This window comes from Sceloporus undulatus, chromosome 3, assembly GCF_019175285.1.
Source record: "Sceloporus undulatus isolate JIND9_A2432 ecotype Alabama chromosome 3, SceUnd_v1.1, whole genome shotgun sequence".
In the NCBI taxonomy this organism is placed as follows: Eukaryota; Metazoa; Chordata; class Lepidosauria; order Squamata; family Phrynosomatidae; genus Sceloporus; species Sceloporus undulatus.
Genome location: NC_056524.1, coordinates 248,628,563 through 248,649,697, shown reverse-complemented (window position 1 = coordinate 248,649,697; position 21,135 = coordinate 248,628,563). Strand labels below are relative to the sequence as shown.

The 21,135-nt window shown below is 42.6% G+C and overlaps 1 protein-coding gene across 1 annotated transcript; it reads right to left on the bottom strand.

Annotated features, from left to right (window-relative positions):
• Positions 1-435: 435 nt before the first annotated feature.
• Positions 436-20,346, bottom strand: OTOL1 (otolin 1). The gene is made up of 5 exons (XM_042458534.1): positions 20,333-20,346; positions 9,776-10,150; positions 7,968-8,057; positions 4,603-4,674; positions 436-1,334 (listed from the first exon to the last, which is right to left on the bottom strand). Exons 2-5 carry the CDS (start codon positions 10,140-10,142, stop codon positions 436-438), a joined length of 1,428 nt encoding a protein of 475 aa, XP_042314468.1. The 5' UTR covers positions 10,143-10,150; positions 20,333-20,346.
• Between the last annotated feature and the right edge of the window lie 789 nt (positions 20,347-21,135).

The window sequence follows — 21,135 nt, the reverse complement described above, 5'->3', positions numbered from 1 at the left end:
CTCGGTTGCCTCTGTGATATCCTAAAATTAATTGATATCACAATTGGTAAAAACTGTAACCTTAATTATCTAATGAGCACAGAACTAAAACATGAAGATGCCAGACTGAGATGCTGGTGAAACATCAGGAATAAACTCTTCTAGAATATGACCACATAGCCCACAAAACTCACCAAAAAATATGGATGCCAGCCGTGAAAGCCTTCAACTTCACCTTTTTGGAGACTTCATCCATACATTTGTCAAAATCGATTTCTATACTATTTTCTTAGGTACCGATAAATGCTGTATATTTCAAGGCACTTTCCATTAATGAATGTATATTTATTAGAAATATAAATATATGGACTATGCTCTGGATTAGGAAATATGCATCTTTAAAATAATAGAAAGGGGGGCACTCTTAGATAATTCACTCAACTCCCTATACCATATTCAGAACATGGTGTCCAATGTTTCATCTGGATATAAAAGGAAGCCAGAAAATATGCTATCATCTTCAGCACTAACATAAACTCCATTCCAGTCTCGTGTAACTTCCAGCCAAACTTGATCCCCTACATTCAATTTCAAAATGGTAAGAAAGGATGCCTGGTCTATCTCTTGTCCATAGAGAGTCTCCCGGCTCCTGACCATCTTCCTGTTCTGACACACAATGCTAATTCGAGCAGGCCGCCCTCGTATTGTCATGTGGTAGGAAAAGATGTAAGCCCCAGCAACAGAGCAATTAAATTTCCCTGTCAAAGGGTTGTAATCTTCCTGGTCATTGTAGAGTATCTTGTCAAACTTAATGGGTGTGTTGGGGGGTGGGAAAGGTTTGGATAAGCCAACACTAAAAGCTGACCGTTGGGTTCTTGGGGCCTCACCCTTTGGGCCCTTGGGACCCCTTGCACCTTTCTTCCCAGGAGGTCCCCTCATACCTTTGAAGCCAGGAAGTCCTTTCATCCCAAGGGGTCCCATCATGCCAATTGGACCAGGATCACCTTTCTCACCTCTCACACCAGGGTCTCCCTTTTCTCCCTTTTGCCCATCCTCGCCATGCCCACCTTCCACTCCTGCATCTCCTTTGTTGCCCTTTTCTCCTTTGAGCCCCATTTCCCCCATTTCTCCTCTTTCTCCCTTTTCCCCAGGATCGCCACAGTAACCCTTTTCACCAAGGTCTCCCTTTTCTCCCTTTTCTCCATTTTCACCATCCACACCTGGTAATCCCAGGTCCCCCTTGTCTCCTTTTTCTCCTTTGGTGCCGTTCTCACAAGTTTCTCCCTTGGAGCCCTTTTGCCCCTTAACTCCAGGCAGACCATGATTTCCTTTGTCTCCTTTAAATCCAATTTCACCTGGAAATGTTAAACACAAGAATACAAGGTCAGAAAGAAAAGCCACCCTCTCCAGTAAAGATATAGCCTGGTTTATGCATCCCCCTCCCAGCTGCTAAATGATCCATACTACTAGAATGGTCTTGTTGGCTGGAAGGTCTAGGACCTACAGTCCTGTGAGATCTTTGAGGGGAAGTGGAACACATTTTGCTCCTCTTTACCATCATAAACCTTCCATAACAAAATGGAAGAGTTTCAAAACAATATGAGTGGTGGTCATGGTGGTTGTGATGTTTTTTATATACTTCCTTTTACACTGAAATGGGTCTGTCTTTGTTGTTCTTTGTTGTTATGTGACTTCTGAATTATGGCAACCATATCATAGGATTATCTTGGCAAGATTTCATCAGAGGAAGTTTACTATTGCCTCCTTTCGAGATTGAGAGAGTATGCTGGGTCACACAGTGGGTTTCCATGGCTGAGCAGGGATTCAAACCATGCACTTTCAGACCCCTAATCCAACACTAAAAATCACTTATTAAAGTGGCTTACAAAAATTAAAATGGATCCATGATTTCCACAGTCCCTTCTTTCCAGTAGCAAAAAGAGAGGTAGCCATATTGTATTCCTAAGATTATAAGGCATACAATTGTGCAAGTGAACCCATTGGCCAATATCTTTTTTAAAGCTGGCACAGCAAAAAGCTATGTTGTTGTATTTACATGGGCAAAGGAGACAGCAAGGCTAGTTGTGGCAGATTAACTGGTAGCTTCCCAATGCACACCATGGCCAATTTTCTGGCCATTTTGTGGAGGTAAATGTGTGGCTGCACACTAACTAGTCTGTAAGCCAGCGTTCTGATGTTGAACTGTTGAGGAGGAAATCTTGCATAAGGAGTATTGGATGCCTCCTTACACAAGTTTATAAAAGTTCCAGTGCAACCAGTCATTGTACCAGCATAGAACTCTAATAGGATTCCATTTATACTATCACATATTACAGGTTGGTGTTGTGACATCAGGAGTTCTTCCATCACTAATAATATCCAAAAGTTGTGTGAACTGGACTTAAGTGCTCAATAAACCATTGCATTTTTAAAAAATGAACAGGGGTAGAATTATATAGATATAGATATATAGATATATATTCTAATTTTATTCCCATCCACAGCTAATGAAAATAGTAACCTCATTTGAATTGGGGATGGCCAAAATGCAGCCCATACATCTCCCACATCCTCCAGCTTCCACTGACATCATATGCTGGTGACTCCACTCCTGCCATATCACCACCATTTCTGCTACTGCAAAGATCACCACTAGCAGAAATGCAAAGATTTTTGTGGCAGCAAGGATGGCAGTGGAAGCTGGACTCTTCCATGTCAGTTTTGTTCAATTTTTTAATTGAATTATCCAAGCCATTGAACCTGTTTAGTCTGAGTTAGATGTAAAGACAGCCCGGTTGGTATCGTGCACTAAGCATCAACCCAAGTGGCTCAGAGCAAGACATTTACATAATAAGCACCAAGGCTAGCAAATATGAAACTATGTCTTTAATTAGAAATTAATTTTTTCAAGCAGTGCATTGAACAGGGGTAAAAAAACACACCTTTTCCCAGTTCTGTTTTTAACATCTTTGCAAGAACTGTTTTTAAGAATACAAAAGTGTTCTTCTTTAGGTAACTTTAAGGTAAATCTATTATGAAGTTTTCTGGGCAAGATTTGTTCAGAGGGGTTTGCCATTGCCTTCCTCTGAGGCTGAGAGAGTATGACCTGACCAAGATCACCCAGTGCATTGTCATGTCCAAGTGGCATTTGAACCCTGCTTTCTAGTGTTGTATCCCAATGTTCAAACCACTACTCCATGCTAGCTCTCATATAGGAGTTGTAGTCTGACTGCCCCAAACCCCCCCAAAAATGTCGACAGCTCTAAATCAGTCTTCAGCAATAGGGAGCCAGGAACACATGTATGCAATGTTCAAGATGATGGCCTCCTTCTGGTATTCTTCCTGTCACCCTGAGAACCAGAGAATGGAGCCCTGAGAACCCTAGCTACTATTTTCACCTAGACCACTGGATAAATAATGTGGTAGATCTTTATACTTCTCCAGCTTCAACCAAGATCTTGACCTTCAATGTTATGGTTTTATTTTGTTTTGTTTTATTTTTATTTATGTCTTGTATTTCCTCCAAAAATCAGCTTGCAATTTTTAAAAATGCAGTCTTTGCCTTTGCAACTTAGCAAGGGTGTCATTAGGGGGTGCAGGTTTTGTGGATCAAACCAGAACACCTCAGAGTGGGGTGAACACCTGTCCATCCCAATTTCTCCTCTATCCCCCTGCCACCAGCCAGTACATCTCTGCCATCCATTGTCTGAAGCTACTGATGGGGGTTAGGTGCAGTTACCTCTTCCACAAAAGGAAAAGAGTCTGTGGCTGTTCTGCTGCCATTATCTTCCTTTCCTACCCAGCCAGCAGCCCCGCCAGACCTGAAAGGGGCTACTGAGCAGCAGCAGACCTCACCCCCACCAGCAGCCACAGCACACCACCTTGTCATCCATTCCCACTCAATGCCCTGCTCTGCACTCCCTTCCCCAGAAGGAAGCACAGGGCCGGAGAGAAGGAGAGAAGGGAGGACAAGACAGGCAACAGTGTACCAGACATCTGGGAAAGGTGCTACTGCTGCAAACTACAAATCCCAGTATTCCATAGGATGGAGACATGGTAGTTAAAGTGGTGTTAAACTGCATTAATTCTGCAGTGTAGAAGCAGCTTCTGTCTCCAATGGCAACAAGAGCCCCTGGCTCAAATCAGTGTCATGGTTGCTCACAGGCACCATACTCCAGGGGTGAACAGAACTCAAGGTAAAACAACTGAATGCAAAGAACTTGCATTTTTAGTTTAAAATTCTTACTGCAAGTAATAAAGCCTTTGAAGAAGCATTTCATTCACTATTTGGGGGGGGGGGATTCTACAGAAAAAATGAGAAAACATCAAATGTTGGTCTGATGAAGAAAACAGTGTGGCAAACTAGGAAAGACAAGATAAGTTTAGGAGACTAGGAGGGATAGATTTAGCCCCAGGATCTAACATTCCCCATCCCTGCTTTATAGATGATAACAAATATTTTTGAATTATACCTGGAAACAGATGAGTAGCCAGAGAAGCTACTGTAACAGGTTTCATCCACCCTGTAGCCAACCCAGTTAAAAGGCTGGCAATAAAATTTTGAGCCAGAGAAAGATTCCAAATACTTTTTCATAAATTCTTCTCAAATCCTGTGTGGCATACCTTGTTCTCCTGATTTGCCTGGATAGCCTGGGATTCCATTTTCTCCTTGCTCACCATGTTCTCCTTTGTCTCCTACAACATTTTTACAGTATTATTTGTGACAGAAATACAAATTATATGATATAACACATCCCATGTCTTCTCTTTAGCTAAAACAAAAGCACATCTTAATGTACTTTGATTTTTTTCCCCACCTCTATGGATACAACTATTTGCTAGGCAGTTAAGGACTGTGAAAAAAAACCTCCCAATGAAGAACTGTAAAGCTTTAGCCCAGTGACAAATCTATGAGACTGTAACAGCACACGGCACTTGAAGAGTATAAGATGTCTTAGGCTGCATCCATGCTGCAGAAATAATCCAGGTTCACACCCTAACTGTCATGGCTCAATGCTATGGAATTATAGGATTTATAGTTTGCTGTGGCACCAGAGCTCTCTGTCAGAAAGGGCTAAGTAGTTCACAAACTACAAACCCCAGAATTCCACAGCATTGAGCCATGGCAGTTAAAGTGGTGTCAAACTGCATTATTTCTACTGCACAGATGCAGCCATAGTTCTTGTCTTTAATAGAGTTATTTCAGCAAACCCTTGGTTTGTTTATTTAGCAACTGATGGCAAATCACTTCCAGCTTATGGCAACACTTAAGACAAACCTATCATAGAATTTTCTTGGCAAGATTTGTTTTGAGGGGGGTTGTCATTGGCTTCCTCTGCGGCTAAGAGAGTGTGACTTGGCCAAGGTCACCAGTGGGTTTCTATAGCCCAGTAAAGATTCAAATTCTTTTCTCTCAGAGTTTTAGTTGAACACTACACACTGGATTTCTGTGTCTTTATTCCTTAATTGCTGGCTAAAGGTCTAAACAGAACCTATATGTTGTGTAAACTGAGGTATGAACAGCGGACACGCCTTTTGGCACACTAAGTATTCTATTGTAAATCCCTAATATAAAATAAATAATATTTTTTGTATTTTCTTGATTTTGGTCCAAAACACACTTCAGAAATAATCCAGTTTGAGACCTCATTAACTGCCTTCACTCAGTACTATAGAATCCTTGGAACAACAAACTACAATTCCCAGGATGCTCTAGAACTGAACCAGGGCAGTTAAAGCAGTCTCAAACTGTTTCTACAATGTTTTTGGACCTGTGAAATCAAAGCCTACATACATATACTCTGAATATAAAAACGTATAAAGAATGCAAATGGAGTCCTGCCAGATTAAAGCAAAATTGTATCAGGATAATATAAACTGCTAGTGAAGGTTTTAAATTTTTTTAACTCTTTTTTGAACCATTTTATTTTAATTGTTAATTGATTTAAGATTTTATTTATTTATTTATGGGATTGATATCCAGCCTTTCTCCCAAAATAGGATTCAATATACTTTTAGCCTTTAAACTGTTGTTATTGCTTTGAATTGTTTTAAATTGTTCAAATTGATTTTCCAGTAGACTGCCCTGAGTTCGCTGGATACATGGCAGGATGTAAATATTTAAGTAAATAAATAATCCCATTGAATCAATCACTGCATAGTAAATCAAACAAGGCTGCACAACCCTACTTTGCTTTAGTTGGGATTAGCAATTGGGTTTAGAATGGGATAACAGAGTATAACCTTCTACATATTGATGGATTACAACTCCCAACATTCCCCGACATTGGTTATGCTCACAAAGGCTGATGGGAGTTGCAGTCATACAACATCTTGACATTGTCTGAACTGGCCAGGATTCTCTAGCAACAGTCCAGATTGTCCTGGCTAAAGAGCTGCCCTAACCTCCCCCCCTTTACCTGGTCCTCTGTGTCCGCAACAGGATGGCTGTCTGGACGCACATCCTGCTGAGACACCCAGCACCAGCGTTGCCAATTTCCGGGGAATTCCCCAGAATCCAGGGAATTTAATTAATTTCTTTCTGGGGATTTTGACTGAATATTCCAGTAAATATTGGGGGATTCTGGGGATTTGGGATTTTGGTAAAACATTACGGGGACTATCTTTGAGACTTGTTGGTAATGCTGCCCAGCACATCCACTGAAGCTATAAGTCACTCTCTACTGAGGTCAAAACAAAGCGCCCCGTGATGATCACATGGCTGGGTGCTTTGTTCTGAGCTCAGAGTGAACAATTAGTGACAGCAACAGACATGCAGGGTGGCTCAGTGGGACACAGACAGCCACCTCAGCATGGAACAGAGGGCTTCCTGGAAGATCTGGAGTAATAGGTACATTTTTTAAAATCAGGTTAAGGGTGTTATACACCACTTCTGAAGCTGAACATGCTGGACATTGTCTAAACAGTTTACAACAGAACTGGGGTTTGGGCAGTGCATCATTCGGACAAGATACTGCCAGAAGGGGGGTGGAGGAATGGGCCTCTTGACCTGTGCAGACAAGGCCCTGGAGAGTTGTCCTCTGCTCATAAGAAGGGCATATTTCCCTATAGTAACCAAAGTTGAGAAATCCCACAAGCATGCAATTATTATAAAAGCACTATCCACTCATGTTCCATACCCTCCAACATTTCATAGATAAAAGCAGGGACACATGTGGCCATGTAGCATCAGAGTGTGCTCAAGATGGCAAAGGTTGTTAATAAAGAAGGATACACAATCTAGAAGGGGCTGCAGCAATTTGCTTTTGCTCAAGCCTACTAGGAAGGATGAGATTCAACCCCCTCATCTCATTTCCTTCTCTGCTGAGTTAACTGAGTGTAAACTACTTTTGCAGCTTGAACTCAGTTTGCAGCAACTGAAGTATGCTTAGGGCAAAGTGGGAAAACAAGATGAAAACAGAGAAACAGAGATCTGGGGAAATAATGAAAAAAAATGGGACAAAAAAGGCTTAATCAGAACTGTGCCTGCCAAACTGGGACAGTTGAAGGGTATGATGTTCCCCAGAAACTGGTATTCAGAGGCATGTTGCCTTTGATGCTGGAATCCTAGATGCAGCATATAGTAATTGTGACTAGTTCTCATCTATAGTCTTATCCTCCATGAATTTATCTGATCACTCTTTAAATCCATCCCTGCTAGTGACTACTATCACATGTTAAGGCAATGCAGTCTGCAATTTAACTGTGTACTGTGTGAAGACTCGCTTGCTTTTCTCTTCTGCCATCAGCTTCATTGCATGACTCCAGGATCCACTATTATTAAAAGGGGATTAAAATGTCTCCATAACCATTTTCTCCCTACTTGGAATAGAACACAAAAAAGTCAGAAATGGAAAGAAGAGCTTCAATCTCAATTCAGCCTTTCTACACATTCATTGACTGGATGACATTGATGGTCCATTTTCTCAGTTTTTGTTCTCAAAACACTGCAAAATTGTGGCAGTGATCCTCTTCATCTGTGTCCTTACCTTTATCTCCTTTGAATCCTTTTGGGCCGTGTAATCCAGGAATTCCTGGTAAACCTGGAAGGCCTTTTTCTCCCACATCTCCTTTAAGACCTATTTTTAATATATAAACATATATAATCATTAAAAAGTTATACAGTAGAGTCTCAGTTATCCAACATTTGGTTATCCGACATTCCAGATTATCCGACGTCAGATAACTTGGGGGGTGTGGCTGGGGTCCTTTCCACGCCTCCAGACACACCCCCAAACAGAAAAGGCCCCAAGTGGGCGGTGGCGGCGACGAGCGCCACCAGGCCCCATCACCAGCTTCTGCCCCAACTTGACTGCGGGGGGGGGGGCGGAGTCTGCCGGGGCTGAGAGAGCCGATTTCAAGCCACAAAGGAGAGGACTGGGTGCTTGGCCCAGTCCTCTCCTTTGCGGCTTGCTTTCCTTCAGCCGGAAGGGAATCCGCGGAGTCCCGTTCGGACTGAGGGAAACCAAACCACCAAGGAGAGGACTGGGGGCTTGGCCCAGTCCTCTCCTTCATGGCTTGAAGTCGGCCCTCTCATTCTTGGCAGACTCCACCACCACCACCACCCACAGCCAAGCTGGGGCAGAAGCCACCACCACTGCGGAGGAAGCGGGAGGTAAGCAGGTAAGGCGGGAAGGAAGGAGACGGGAAGGGAGAGGGGGGGGAGAAGGGGAGGGGGGAGGGGAGTCTGTATTATCTGACATTTTCAGTTATCCCACTATCAGCCGGCCCGTTTATGTCAGATAATCAAGATTCTACTGTATTATGTAAAACAATTTGCCTATTACAAGAATAAAGAGAATGCCAGTATCATGTGAACTATGGAAAATGCAACCACAGTCAGGTCCCACAGAATTATTTTTAAGATGGGGAATGTTCAACATCGGCAGGCAGACTGTTGTTACTTTATTCAACTTGCAGGGGTAGGGCAAACTACTTTTCCCATCCATTATCACTGCAACCACATTAAAAATGAAGACTCTTAGAAGCACAATGTCTACTTAGAATTGCACTCCATGTGTGCAGTGCAGCTAACTCCTAAGTAAGGCCTGAAAAAAACGGGCCAAAAGGGGCATGGTAGTGGCAATACTAGGGTTTGGGAGTGTGCAGTACCTCTTGAACCCTAGCACGTGTGGTTGCTGCCATGATTTCTCCTTTTGGGAGCGTGCATCATTGGCATGGCAACCAAACAGCCGTGCTAATGATGCAGAGGAGAAAGGGGCCACCCTCTTTAGCGTGGGATTGTCCAGGGGCATGAAGCCCCAAGGACATCCCTTTTCAGGGCCACGGTGAAAGTTCTCAGTGGCCCAGAAAAATGCCGGATTGGGGCCACAGGTGATGCTGTCCTGGCCCCAATCCAGCACAAAAAGGGGCAGGTGCAGGCCGCCCCTTTGGGGTCGTCTGTACCAGGCCTAAGTGTCTAAATGACTGAACACAGTATGTAGCCTTTCTTCTGCTTCAATGACAACAGCTGTCATAAATAAATACAAATAACAAATAAACAAAACACAGGTAGAAAGTACACCACAATTCTACAAGACCCAGTCCCCTTGAGCAGAGAGTCTTCAAAGTCTTCCTGAAATTAATATTTAAAAGAAAATAAAGTCTTAACCTCTCTGTGTAAAGACAGAAAGGAGGATACCAGACTAGTGTCTCTCAGAAGAGAGCCTGGGCACAGCCACCTAGCTCCCTACAGAGTCTTCCCACTTCAAACACAGTCAGGTTTATATGGAAATGTCAGAAATAGGAAATGGTAACATAATACTTCAAATAGGCTATCATATTTGCTTTTCCATACCTGGCATTCCAGGTTCTCCACGTTCTCCCTTCTCCCCTGGAGTTGGAGGACAGCAATCACAGCAGTTGAAAAAGAAGTCAGATGAGTCAAGAGTAAAGTTTTCAAAAGGGAAGAGTGTGGTGGCTGTTCTGAAGGCATAGTTTGGAGATGACAGCTCTGTTGTTGTGTCACTCATTTCAGCTACTTCAGTGAAGAGGCCATCTTCAGTAGGTGGTGCATCTGAAGCATCACGGCTCTCCATAGCTTCTCTTTCAACAGCTTTTATCTTAGTAAACTTTGGGAAAGGGGTACTTTTGCCCTCTACCTTAAGATCACCTATAGTGATTATTAAGATGAAGATGGCACAAGGCAAGTGTATGCTCCACATTTTTGCAGCTGCAGGAAGAGACAGAAAGATTTGTAAAGCAATTTGAGACTACAGTGGGCCCTTGGTATCTGCTGGGGTTTGGTTACAGGACCCCCCCTTCCCGGTGGATACCAAAATTTGTGGACGCTCAAGTCCCATTAAATACATTCGTATGCTAAAATGGTGTCCCTTCTATGAAATAGCAAAATCCAGGCTTGCTTTTTGGAATTTATATTTTTAAAAAATATTTTGAATGTATGGATGCTTGAATCCATGGATTAAAAAAATTATTGTTATGGAGGGCCAACTGTATCTGTAAATTGATCCATTTTGCACATTGGAAAAAGACAAACCAAAGTTCACTATTGAATGTATGCTCAAGCAAAACCATTTAGCCCTTTTTTCACTATACAATTATAGCACTATGTTACTCAAGGATCAGACTGAGGAAGTAACAAAGGAAGAAGAGGAAGCAAGTAGCACCTTTTTCTTTGACCACTAGACCCCATACACCAGGGGTAGGCAACCTTTTTGAGCCGGCGGCCGGGTTGCTGTCCCTCAGGCGACTGGGAGGCCGAAGCCGGGGGTGGAGCTTCAACCCTCCAGGGTGGGGCCACGTGCCGGGGGTGGAGCTTCACCCTCCAGGGGCAGGGCACATGCCGGGGGCGGAGCTTCCACCCTCCGGGGGCCAGGCCTCCCCATCTTTGCTGGGCCCTGATGGGGCCCCAGGCCCCGTCAGACACTGGCAAAAAAGCTGGTGGGGGCCGCCAGTGCTGGAGGGCCCCCCTAGAGGGCCCCAGTGACGGCACCGGGCCTCCCAGAGGCCCCCTGCCACCATCGGAGCCCTCATGGAGGGCCCCAGTGATGGCACCGGGCCTCCCAGAGGCCGCCTGCCGCCGTCGGAGCCCTCATGGAGGGCCCCAGCGACGGCAAAGGGCCCCCCAGAGGCCCCCTGCTGCCCTTGGAGCCCTCCTGGAGGGCCCCAGAGATGGCAGCGGGCCCCCCAGAGGCCCCCTGCCGCCCTCGGAGCCCTCCTGGAGGGCCCCAGAGACGGCAAAGGGCCCCCCAGAGGCCCCCTTCTGCCTTCGGAGCCCTCCTGGAGGGCCCCAGAGACAGCAGCGGGCCTCCTAGAGACCTGCCACCGCTGCCGCCGCGGCTGCCCATCGCAGCTTTTCGCCGCTCTGGGTGCCGCCATTTTGGGCGGCAAAATGGCAGCGCCCAGAGCCCCAGAGGCCACTATGGGCGCCGCCATTTTGCTGTCCAAAATGGCAGCGCCCAGAGCGACGAAAAGCCGTGACGGGTGGCTGCGGCGGTGGCGGCAGCGGCGGCAACAGCAGCCAGGGGCCAGGCGGCAGGCCTCTGTGGGCCGCATCCGGCCCGCGGGCCGGAGGTTGCCGACCCCTGCCATACACTGTTAAAGACCTGGAGCAATTGCACCAATTGAACCATTGATAATGCATCTGAAGAAATGGGCTGAAGCCATCAAATGCATATGCCCAATAAAACTTATTACACTTTAAGGTACTCTGTGCCTGTGTGTGTGTTCACTTCCAAATCACCTGTCAAATTATGGTGACCTCATGAATTCCTTTGAGTATTCTTGGTCAAGGAATACCCAGCAGTAGTTACCATTACCTTCCTCTGAAATATACCTCCAGTACTGGGTATTCCTTGGCTGTCTCCCATCCAAGTACTAGCACAGCCTGACAATGGACTCTTTATTGGTTTAGCTGCAACAAACTAATGAGCCCCTCAAAATTCTAGACATGCATAGTCTCTGTGCCTACATTGTGCTGAGCAAACATAGTATAATAAAATAATAGAATCCTAGAGCTGGAAAAGACCTCAAGGACCATCCAGTCCAACCCCCTGCCATGCAGGAATACACAGTCAAAGCATTCCTGACAGATAATCATCTAGCCTCTGATTAAAAAAAAACAAAGGAGACTCCACAATAGTCTAAGAGAGCATGTTTCACTGTTGAAAAGCTTTTACCATCAGGAAGTTCTTCCTAATGTTGAAGTGGAATGTCTTTTCCCGTAGTTTGCATCCATTGCTCCAAATGAAGCTGCAGAAAACAAACTTGCTCCATCTTCAATTATTTAAACATGGCTATTATATCACCTCTTAACCTTCTCTTCTCCAAGTTAAACATACCCAACTCTCTAAGCCACACACAGGGCATGGTTTCCAGATCTTTCACCATTTTGTTTCCCCTCTTTTGGACACCCTCCAGCTTGTCAACCTCCTTTTTGAATTGTTTTGACCAGAACTAGACACAGTATTCCAGGTGAGGCCTAACCAAAGCAGAATAGAGTGGTACTATTACGCCCCTCGATCTAGATACTATACTTCAATTCATGCAGTCTAGAATAACTTTGGCTTTTTTAGCTGCTGCACAATACTGTTGATTCATATTCAACTTGTGATCTACTATGACTCATAAATCCCTTTCTGTTGTCAAATCAGGTAACCCACATCCTTTAACTGTGCATTTCATTTTTTTTCTCCCTGTTCAAATTCATTGCGTTAGTTTTGGCCCAGCTTTCTAATTTATTAAGACCATCTTGAATTTTGATCCTTTCCTCTGGGGTAGCTACCCCTTCTAATTTGGTGTCATTTGCAAATTTGATAAGCATGCTCTCTATTCCTACTCCTTCATCCAAGTCATTGATAATGTTGCTGAATAGCACTGGGCCCAGAACAGAACTATATGGCACCCCACTTTCTCTGCAGGATAAAGAGGAGACATTGGCAAGCACCCTTTGGGTTCAGCCAGTCAACTATTTACAAATCCACTTAACAGCAGTATTGTCTAGCCTGTCTTTTACTAGCTTGTTGGCAATAATATCATTTGAGGTCTTGACAAAGGCCTTAATGAAATCTGTGGATGTGAAAGAGGCCATGGGTGTAATCTTGCTCTCTTGCCTACTTGCATTTATTCTATATCTTTTAACTTGTATTTTGTTCTGATGTTGGCATGAGAACCCCCAAGGCTGTTACACATTATGCTCAATAAACAAAAATATTAAACTTTGATGTATAAGACAGGATAGTTATTTGTTGCCAGAGTCTGAACAACTAGTTAAGAAAGCATACTGGACAGGTAGGACTGGTGGTAGCTTGGACACTTTGACCATCTTGGAAAATAAACCAAGCCTTATTCTGAAGTGCAAACTGGAAGTTGTACTCCAAACTCCCCTATCCTGCTGACAATTGGCTCAGAGTGATACATCCTCTATTGTGAGGTATTGTGAAACGTGTAGAGAGCTCCAGCAAATCAATCTGGATTTCAAAGAGGGTAAGTACATTGTACCCACATCATATGCGGGTGCGCTATATGCAGCTTTCAGCTTACGCTGAAAGCTTCACAACAAACAGGAAATGGCACTTGCGCCTGTGGCACACACACCGTGCGCCGCCACATGCTCAAGCCCTATTATTTTCAATGGGATTCAAGCATATGCGGAATTTGCCTTACACAGGGGGTCCAGAATGGATTCCCCCATGTAAGGCAAGGTCACACTGTATCTATATTTGATTGGCTTTTTCTGGTGTACACAACCCATTGTCTCTATTGCTCATACCACTTAAAAGTCATTAGAACCTGAAGGGCATATTCACCTCTGCCCTTTTGCAAGCACATGTTTAGGTCATGCTTTGCCTCACCTAGAGGTGTTTTCTTCACTTTTAGGAGATTGCCCCTACCAAGTTAGAAAGACCTTTAAATACAGAGGGACAGAGAGATAATCTCTCTTCTTGACTTGCTCAGATCTCTTTCGGATGCCAGCTTCTCTACTCCAGTCTCCAAACATCTTCTTTATGTTAGAGAGTGAGAAAACCCATGTGTGTGTTTTAGCCTGTAGTATCTTAAGATTAGCTCAACCCCCTTAGTGGTTAGGAGAAGGGTTTTTACCTCCATGCTGTCTTTCCCATCTTTTACTTTGAGAAACAGCTTGCATTGAGCATAAACTGTTCTGTTGGTTTCTGCTGCTACCTTTCTCTAGAAATAAAGAAATAATTGTTTTTACAGTCAAAATAATTATGCCCTTCTATCTTGGTTTTACTTGGTTGTCACACTGGTTAAGTGTCCATTTTTGAAACCTTCATTCTGCAAGGTCCTGCAGAGAATTAGGGCTTGAAAAAGTTTTGTTTCCCCCAGACCAGTAAAACCAGAGCATTGCTCTTAATAAGGTGATCTGGTGAAAGGTTATCATATTGGGGGGGGGGGGGGATTAGTTGCAGAAGCAAGCAGACTAGATCTTTTCAACAGCAGCATTGCAGTGCCATTTTATGAACCTTGGGATTAAAAATGTGCTGTGAAATTCACACACTTTACAGAAGGAGGAGGAGGAGGAGCTTCTAGCTTTGTATAGGCCTACTGATAAAGCCCAAAAATCAACCGAGAAAGAGTCTAGTGAATTCTTTAGCATAGGTTTTCATGGACTTCGGACCACTTCAAAATACACATAACAAATAATACTAACCAGCTCCTTTGAATTTCAGTTCTTTGTTAATTTTGCCAGTTTGACATTCCAGAACTCATTTTACAAGCAGACAGAAAGATCATGACCAATGTCCAGCTTGGTAAAAAATTGTCTACCACAACATTACTAATAACAACTTTAATAAAACTTGGAAGGAAACATCTGGTTTGTAAGGCTGAGTGAGCAAGAACATTCTGAGTAACTGAAGTATTTTCATAGTAGTTCATTCAGAGGACTGCAGAGATGAATCCTCATCAGAGATAATTTCATAATGACTATAAAGTCAAGCACAATTACACATATTGAAAGGTTTTTAATAGAAAGGAATAAATGGAAGCAAAATTAGACTCTAGTTTCTTGAAGCATTAGGAAGGCAGAATCTTCTCTGGACCGTAGCTTATTCTTCATTTTCGTAAAATTTCAAATAAATTTGCCCCATATAGAGGTCATTCATTCAGGAAAGGCAGTGAAAGGTTTAAATAAAACATTAACAAATTGTTTCACAGACTTCTTTTTTAAAATAATAATAATAATTCCTCCAGCATTTTCATCCAGTCCACAGCCATATGACTGACAACAAGTCATTTCACACAACATATTGACAGCCTGCTCAAATGAAGATTTGCACATTGCATTGGAACTTTCAGGTTTAAAATGTAAAAGCTGAACTTTCTTATATTTTCAGCGATGGATGAGGGCTTCCACATCAGTGGGGCAAGAACCCAGTCTGGGTTTTAATTTGAAATTCAAAGGATCTATCCAAGGTGCTGATCCTATTTGGAGGACCAGATTCGTCATCTTTAGGATTTGGACCAAAACCCAGAGCAGATTGCCTGGTTTGCTAACCTGAAAGCCACTAGTCACCACACATGAAGGAGAGCTAATAGGAGAAAGGATACTGATGCACATGCTGATAAGGGGGATTATCAGATAGGGAAAAGGATGTCCTTGCCCATGTTTGCAGGTAGGACTTTCACACAATGCCATGCTGATCTGGACATCTTTTCTCATCCATGAAGTGCTAGTGACTGCAATGGTGTGAAAGACTTTTATACCGATCCTGTCATTGTCCTGTCAGTGACATGGAATTGTCCTGTCATTGCTCTTCATTTTGTAATAACAAAAGAACCCATTAATACAATTCCACTTTGCTGACAAGATAATGACATGTATGAATGTCTTCTGCACAATCGTAGTCATGGACGGGATAAGGAAGGGAGAGCAATCTGCTTCACTCCAGTCCCCATTTGATAATCTCCAAGTCTTCTTCATGGCTGCACACACTGTTAGTAAGAATGGGGCCCTGTGCTTCTTCAGCGTTTCTCTATGGGAATACTTTGCATTAATTTGCCAGCCTGTCCTAATTGGTCATAGTGGGTAGGAATAATAAAGATTGGAGTCCAATATACTTAGAGGTTAGCTGGCTGGAGAAAGCTGTTGTTAAGTAGATGAGTCTGGAGGACGAGCTGAAGACTGACAGAGACTGAGGTGTTGGTGGAAGGGTGAAACATTTTTACAGTGGAGAGACAATAGTTGGGATATATGTGAATGTGGGAATATCAAGGAACTGAAAAAAGTCTGTCTGTCTATGTGTTCACATTCATGTCTATAGACATTTGCATGTGGGAGCACTCTGTTAAAGAACATGTGACTTGTATGGTTAATGTAAGGGATAATGAACTGATACTCAGGGTAGAGGCAGTCAAAGTGCAGTCCACTAGTCTTCACATTCATATTAGACCTTCTTCATAGACAGGTTTTGTGGATTAAAATTAAATGTATGGAATACATGACATTGGCTTAGTTTGGAGGGATTGAGCAGCCAATGGAAAAAAATGTTGTTGTTTTACTACAGCTCCCAGAATCATGTATCAGAGAGATTCTGGAAGTTGTAGTGCAAAAAGAGTAATTTTTCCAACAATGAGATTGAAAATAAATAGCTGGCCAAAGATTTTTGATGTTTTGTGTTATCAAGTGTCCTTATCCTAGTCCTCTATAGATCTGCCTATCATCACCTTCTGGGAATATGAAGTTCCACAATAACCCTTATTTTGTTTTTGTTTTTGCTATGTTTTTTATTTTGTTTTTGTGTGTGTCTTATGACCACCCTAAGGTGAATTTATCACAAGCTTTTCTGGGCCTGAGAGTGTGTGACTTACCCAAGGTCAACCAGTAGGTTTCCATGCCCAAGCAGCGAATCCAATGCTGATTGCCAGTCATAGTCCAATGCTCAAACCACTACACCACACTGACTCTCCTTATTTGTTTAGTGTGATGGTAAAAGTGGTCAAAGCCAGGCTATTTAGACATGGGAAGATATTTATGACTTCTTCTAAAGATGGTCTATGGGATTGGCTACTGGGTGTGAACAGGAAATAGAAAAGTAGTTGCTTTAATACAAGATTTTTTTTTCTAGAAGATTCTTTCAATCTTTGCCTAATTGTAATTCACTATCATCATGTGTGAGCAGAGGTCCGGCCTGCTTACTTCACAGAGCACTTTGTTTCCGATACTATCCGAGGCCTCTGTGCCAATAGGCTGATAATAAGACACCCTTCTCAAGAGTCCCAGCCTCAGAGTCAGCCAAAAGGCAAACAAGAGAGAGGCTGTTTTCAAGGTGCTGGCATCAGGTTGATGCAAGAAGTGAAAGGTGAGGTGGTCACTTCCTTTTCAGGAGAGTCCTGGTATGTTCTACTCCAAACACTGAGGACAATCCATTGCTTTGTAAGAGCTTCATAACTCTTAACAATTAGTAAGGTAATGGCCTGTGAGGTTTACTGAAGCAGAACATGAACTTAAACACTCAGGTAGGAATCTTTGGAAGGTCTTGTGACTATCAAAGGCAACAAGCTGGCATACCGAACAGTAGAGCGGTAGGGGTGGCAATGTCAGTGTTAACAAAGAAAAGAAAGTCTAGAAGCACCAGAATAGTTGCTTTATTCATAGAAGCATCAGAGAAACACAATGGCAAAACATATAAAATATCTGCGAAGTCAGACATAATCTAAGAAGTGCCAAGAAGTACACTCTCCTCCTAGGCATCATAAATTAAATGGTTCTGCAGTAAGATTCCAAACAGATCTCTCTCTCTTTTTCCCCCAGAAGATTCTTTCAATCTTTGCCTATTTTTGTCTTTGGCTATTTTTTTTCCTCCTCCACTGAAGCTCTGCTTCAAACTTTGTTATTATGGGAGTTATGTTTTCTTTTTAAAGAAAAGATTTGCAAGGCCAGGCACTAATGTTGTTGGGGGTGTATTACCTTTAATGTCTTTCCCGCTCTAGATCTGCCACCTGATGTATCCACCACAGTCAACTTCACAATAGAGCTAACTTCTGATTCATTATAGCTCAGGTTGGTCTTTGTCTAGTCAATGGCAACTTTGTGAAGTTTTGTGGATAATGGCACTAGAGTTAACTACGGTCCAGTTTGGATGTCACGATAAGCCAGGAGAACCTATGGAGATGATGCTTGATCACATCTGCTGAAGTAACTAAAAATAATGGACCTGTGGTTTGTTCTTTTGATGCCTAAATCTACAACTATGGCTTTTCTTTCCCCTGAAAAGCCAGACTTATAAGCCATAGCATTCTTGGCTTATGACTCTGGCCTGCTGGAGGAGAAACAACCAGAGTACTTGCTTGAGATGTCAAAATAAACAAACCACACTTGAGGTGACAGTTTTCCTCACCTTAGTTCAGGGGTGGATAGTCGTCCAAGCAGAGAGGCACCTCACAACAACATGACAGAGAGAAATACAAACTCACAAGCACACCCTGCTTGGACAGGTCACCAGAGCCTTGTTTCATGCTGGGGAATCTGCTGTTTTCAATGAAACATCGAAGTGCTGCCCTAAAATAGAGTGTGGTTCTTACAGCTTTTCCTCATTGCACATACTGTTTCCATGTCAAATTTCCCATTCGAGGAAATGAACATAGTCACAGAAAATTCTACATAAAGTGGGAGAAGCTAAATCATGCCAGTTTGATACTGTTCATGTGGTGGGTTGAGACACAGGCAGTAGGGTTAGAAGGAATCAATGGTCAACAATGGGGGAAAAAGCAGCTTTTTCAGGTGCCCAGATCAACAGGCAAGCCTGATCCAAAAGTGTTTATAGAAAGTGGAAGAATATAATTGGACTTCTCATTCAAAGAAATAGAAGCTTCTTTGGCTGGATACCTCACCTGCTATCTCTCAGTTCATTCCAATGCCCTGACAGCTCAAATCTTAATGGCAATAAAAGTAAGGGGGTAAAATGGTCATAGTCCCTGTAGTTGCTCTCTGACATTTTTGTCCATGACATTTCTGCTCTGGATATAGTAATTTAAATTTGGAGGGGGGGTCAGATTGCTGCAGCCCTAATCCTGGATGATTCCAGTTCTGGAAAACAGCACTGGAATGGGAGAGTTCTTGAAGTGGAAGGAGAACTCCTTCAAGTCATATTGGGGATCAGCCCTAAACATTTTATATGAATAAGAAATCATATAGTCCTTCCCTGTTATACAAGAATGAGCTTTTTTTTCTTCCATGTTTTCTAAGCAATCTCCCTTTCTTCAAGTAGCAAGATACAACAGTAGTATAGTTTTGTTTTACTACCTTCTGGAAGAAAGATAATGGGGACCAGCTCTCTCATTTTTGACATGTGGACAATGGCAGTTTAATGGCTTCCATGTCAGTGGGGCAAGAGAGCAGAGAAGTCAGCCAGCTGGGCAGAGTAAAACCATTCTAAGCATCACTATCCCCAATACTGTTTGGAGGAGTTTGCACCCCTACTTCCAAAATGACCAAATGGCCACATCCTCTCCTTCAAATAATGGAATGGACTTTTAGCTCAGCAAAAACTCAAGAAAGAACACCTGAGGGCCCAGTTTGAAATTTCTCTATTCCATGGTCTATAGACAACCAAGTCTGCAGCAAGACAGAGGGAGAATATTACGAAAACAGTCCCACCATTTATGTTTCTAGTTTGCTGGTTTCTTCACCAGTACTTTCTCCATGCTTGGAGAAGTTAATTTTGGACATCAGCTTCCAGAATAGAGTCATGCTGGCTGGGGGATTCTGGACAATGTAGTTCAAAATGTAACTTCTCAGAGGTCTGACTAACCTGTGATAGAGAGCTTCCTATATAACTTCTCTGTTGATATATGGACTGTAGACAGCTTTTCTTTCATTTTTTTTCTTCTCTCATTAGATTTTTCCTCTGTGCCATTTGGGTTTTGTTTTTTTAAAAAAAGCTGTATAATAAATTATATTATCCCACTTTAAGCATTCACTGAATAGATAAACAATCCAAAAAGATTCTAAATAAAATATTAAGACAAAAGATCCTTCCATATAAATAAATTTTGCCAAAACATCTAATTATATTTAATTACACTTTACTAATCTGTTTGGCACGAACATATTACCTGGAGCTAAGCTTTAATATACCTATTATCACTGACATTTGTTCACTAATAAAAGATAGAGTTAATTTTAGTTTCCAGGATTCACTTATAAAGAAGAGCCAAAAGGATTGTTGTATTTCTTTCTCCTTTGCTTTGAACACAACCTTCTTGAAGTTTCTCTCGAGGAAAACTAGACAGTCTCTTTGCAACTATGAACTTGTCATATATATAATTGGTCTCATGAATCAAATTTTACTGACAGTAACCTCTAAAGCCCAATTGTTTTTTGCAAAAATGTCTTATTGAAGAGGATGAAATGTTTATTATTATCATCTCCTACCTTATGAGTGTTCCCTTTATCAAGAGTTCTCACTCCACATAGCACACCGAAGAGGCCAGTCCAATTCTCTGGCAGGTAGTAATCTATTTTATTTCTTTAATTGCTTTAATCACAGCCAATTAAAGAATGCAGTGGGCAGAGAAGAAATGGGATTGGTGGTTTCTTCAGAAAGCCAACAGTACAACAAAGAAACTGGAGTAAATGTAAATCCAGTGCCATCTGCAGGTCAACAGTCTGCTGCTGAGCTGGTTCACTGATAGCTTTGCTTTGGAAACTCGCCATTGACCTCTAAAAGCACCCTGTTTTGAGCAACAGCGAGTACCAGTAGTGTTTTAAAAACTGTAAAGACCTCATAGATGTCTCTGTGTTCACAATGCAATGAAGGAATCTTTTTCATTGTTGTTGGTTTTTTCTGGTGGACAGCTGGAACTCTGAAAGATGGCAGAGAGAGCAGTGGATCACAATCGTATTCTACATGCAACCAGTGAGGGATTTAAATACAGGTGTCCCAGAGTTCAGCATAATGGTCCCTGCCATCCTGAACAATCTGATCTTATTTGGTTTCAGATGTTAAGTAGGGAGAGGTTTGAGTAGAACTGGGATGGAAGACTACCATGAAATATCTCAGATGCCTAGATAAGGCTAGGAGAGAATCCCACCTCTAACCCTGTGGGACCCCTACCAGTCACAGTTAACAATGCTGGGTTAAATGGATCAACGTTCTAACCCAGTACAAGGCAGCTTATTATGTCCCTGTGTCTATCCACCAAACCACATAAGTGTCCGCAGAGAGTGAACAGAGA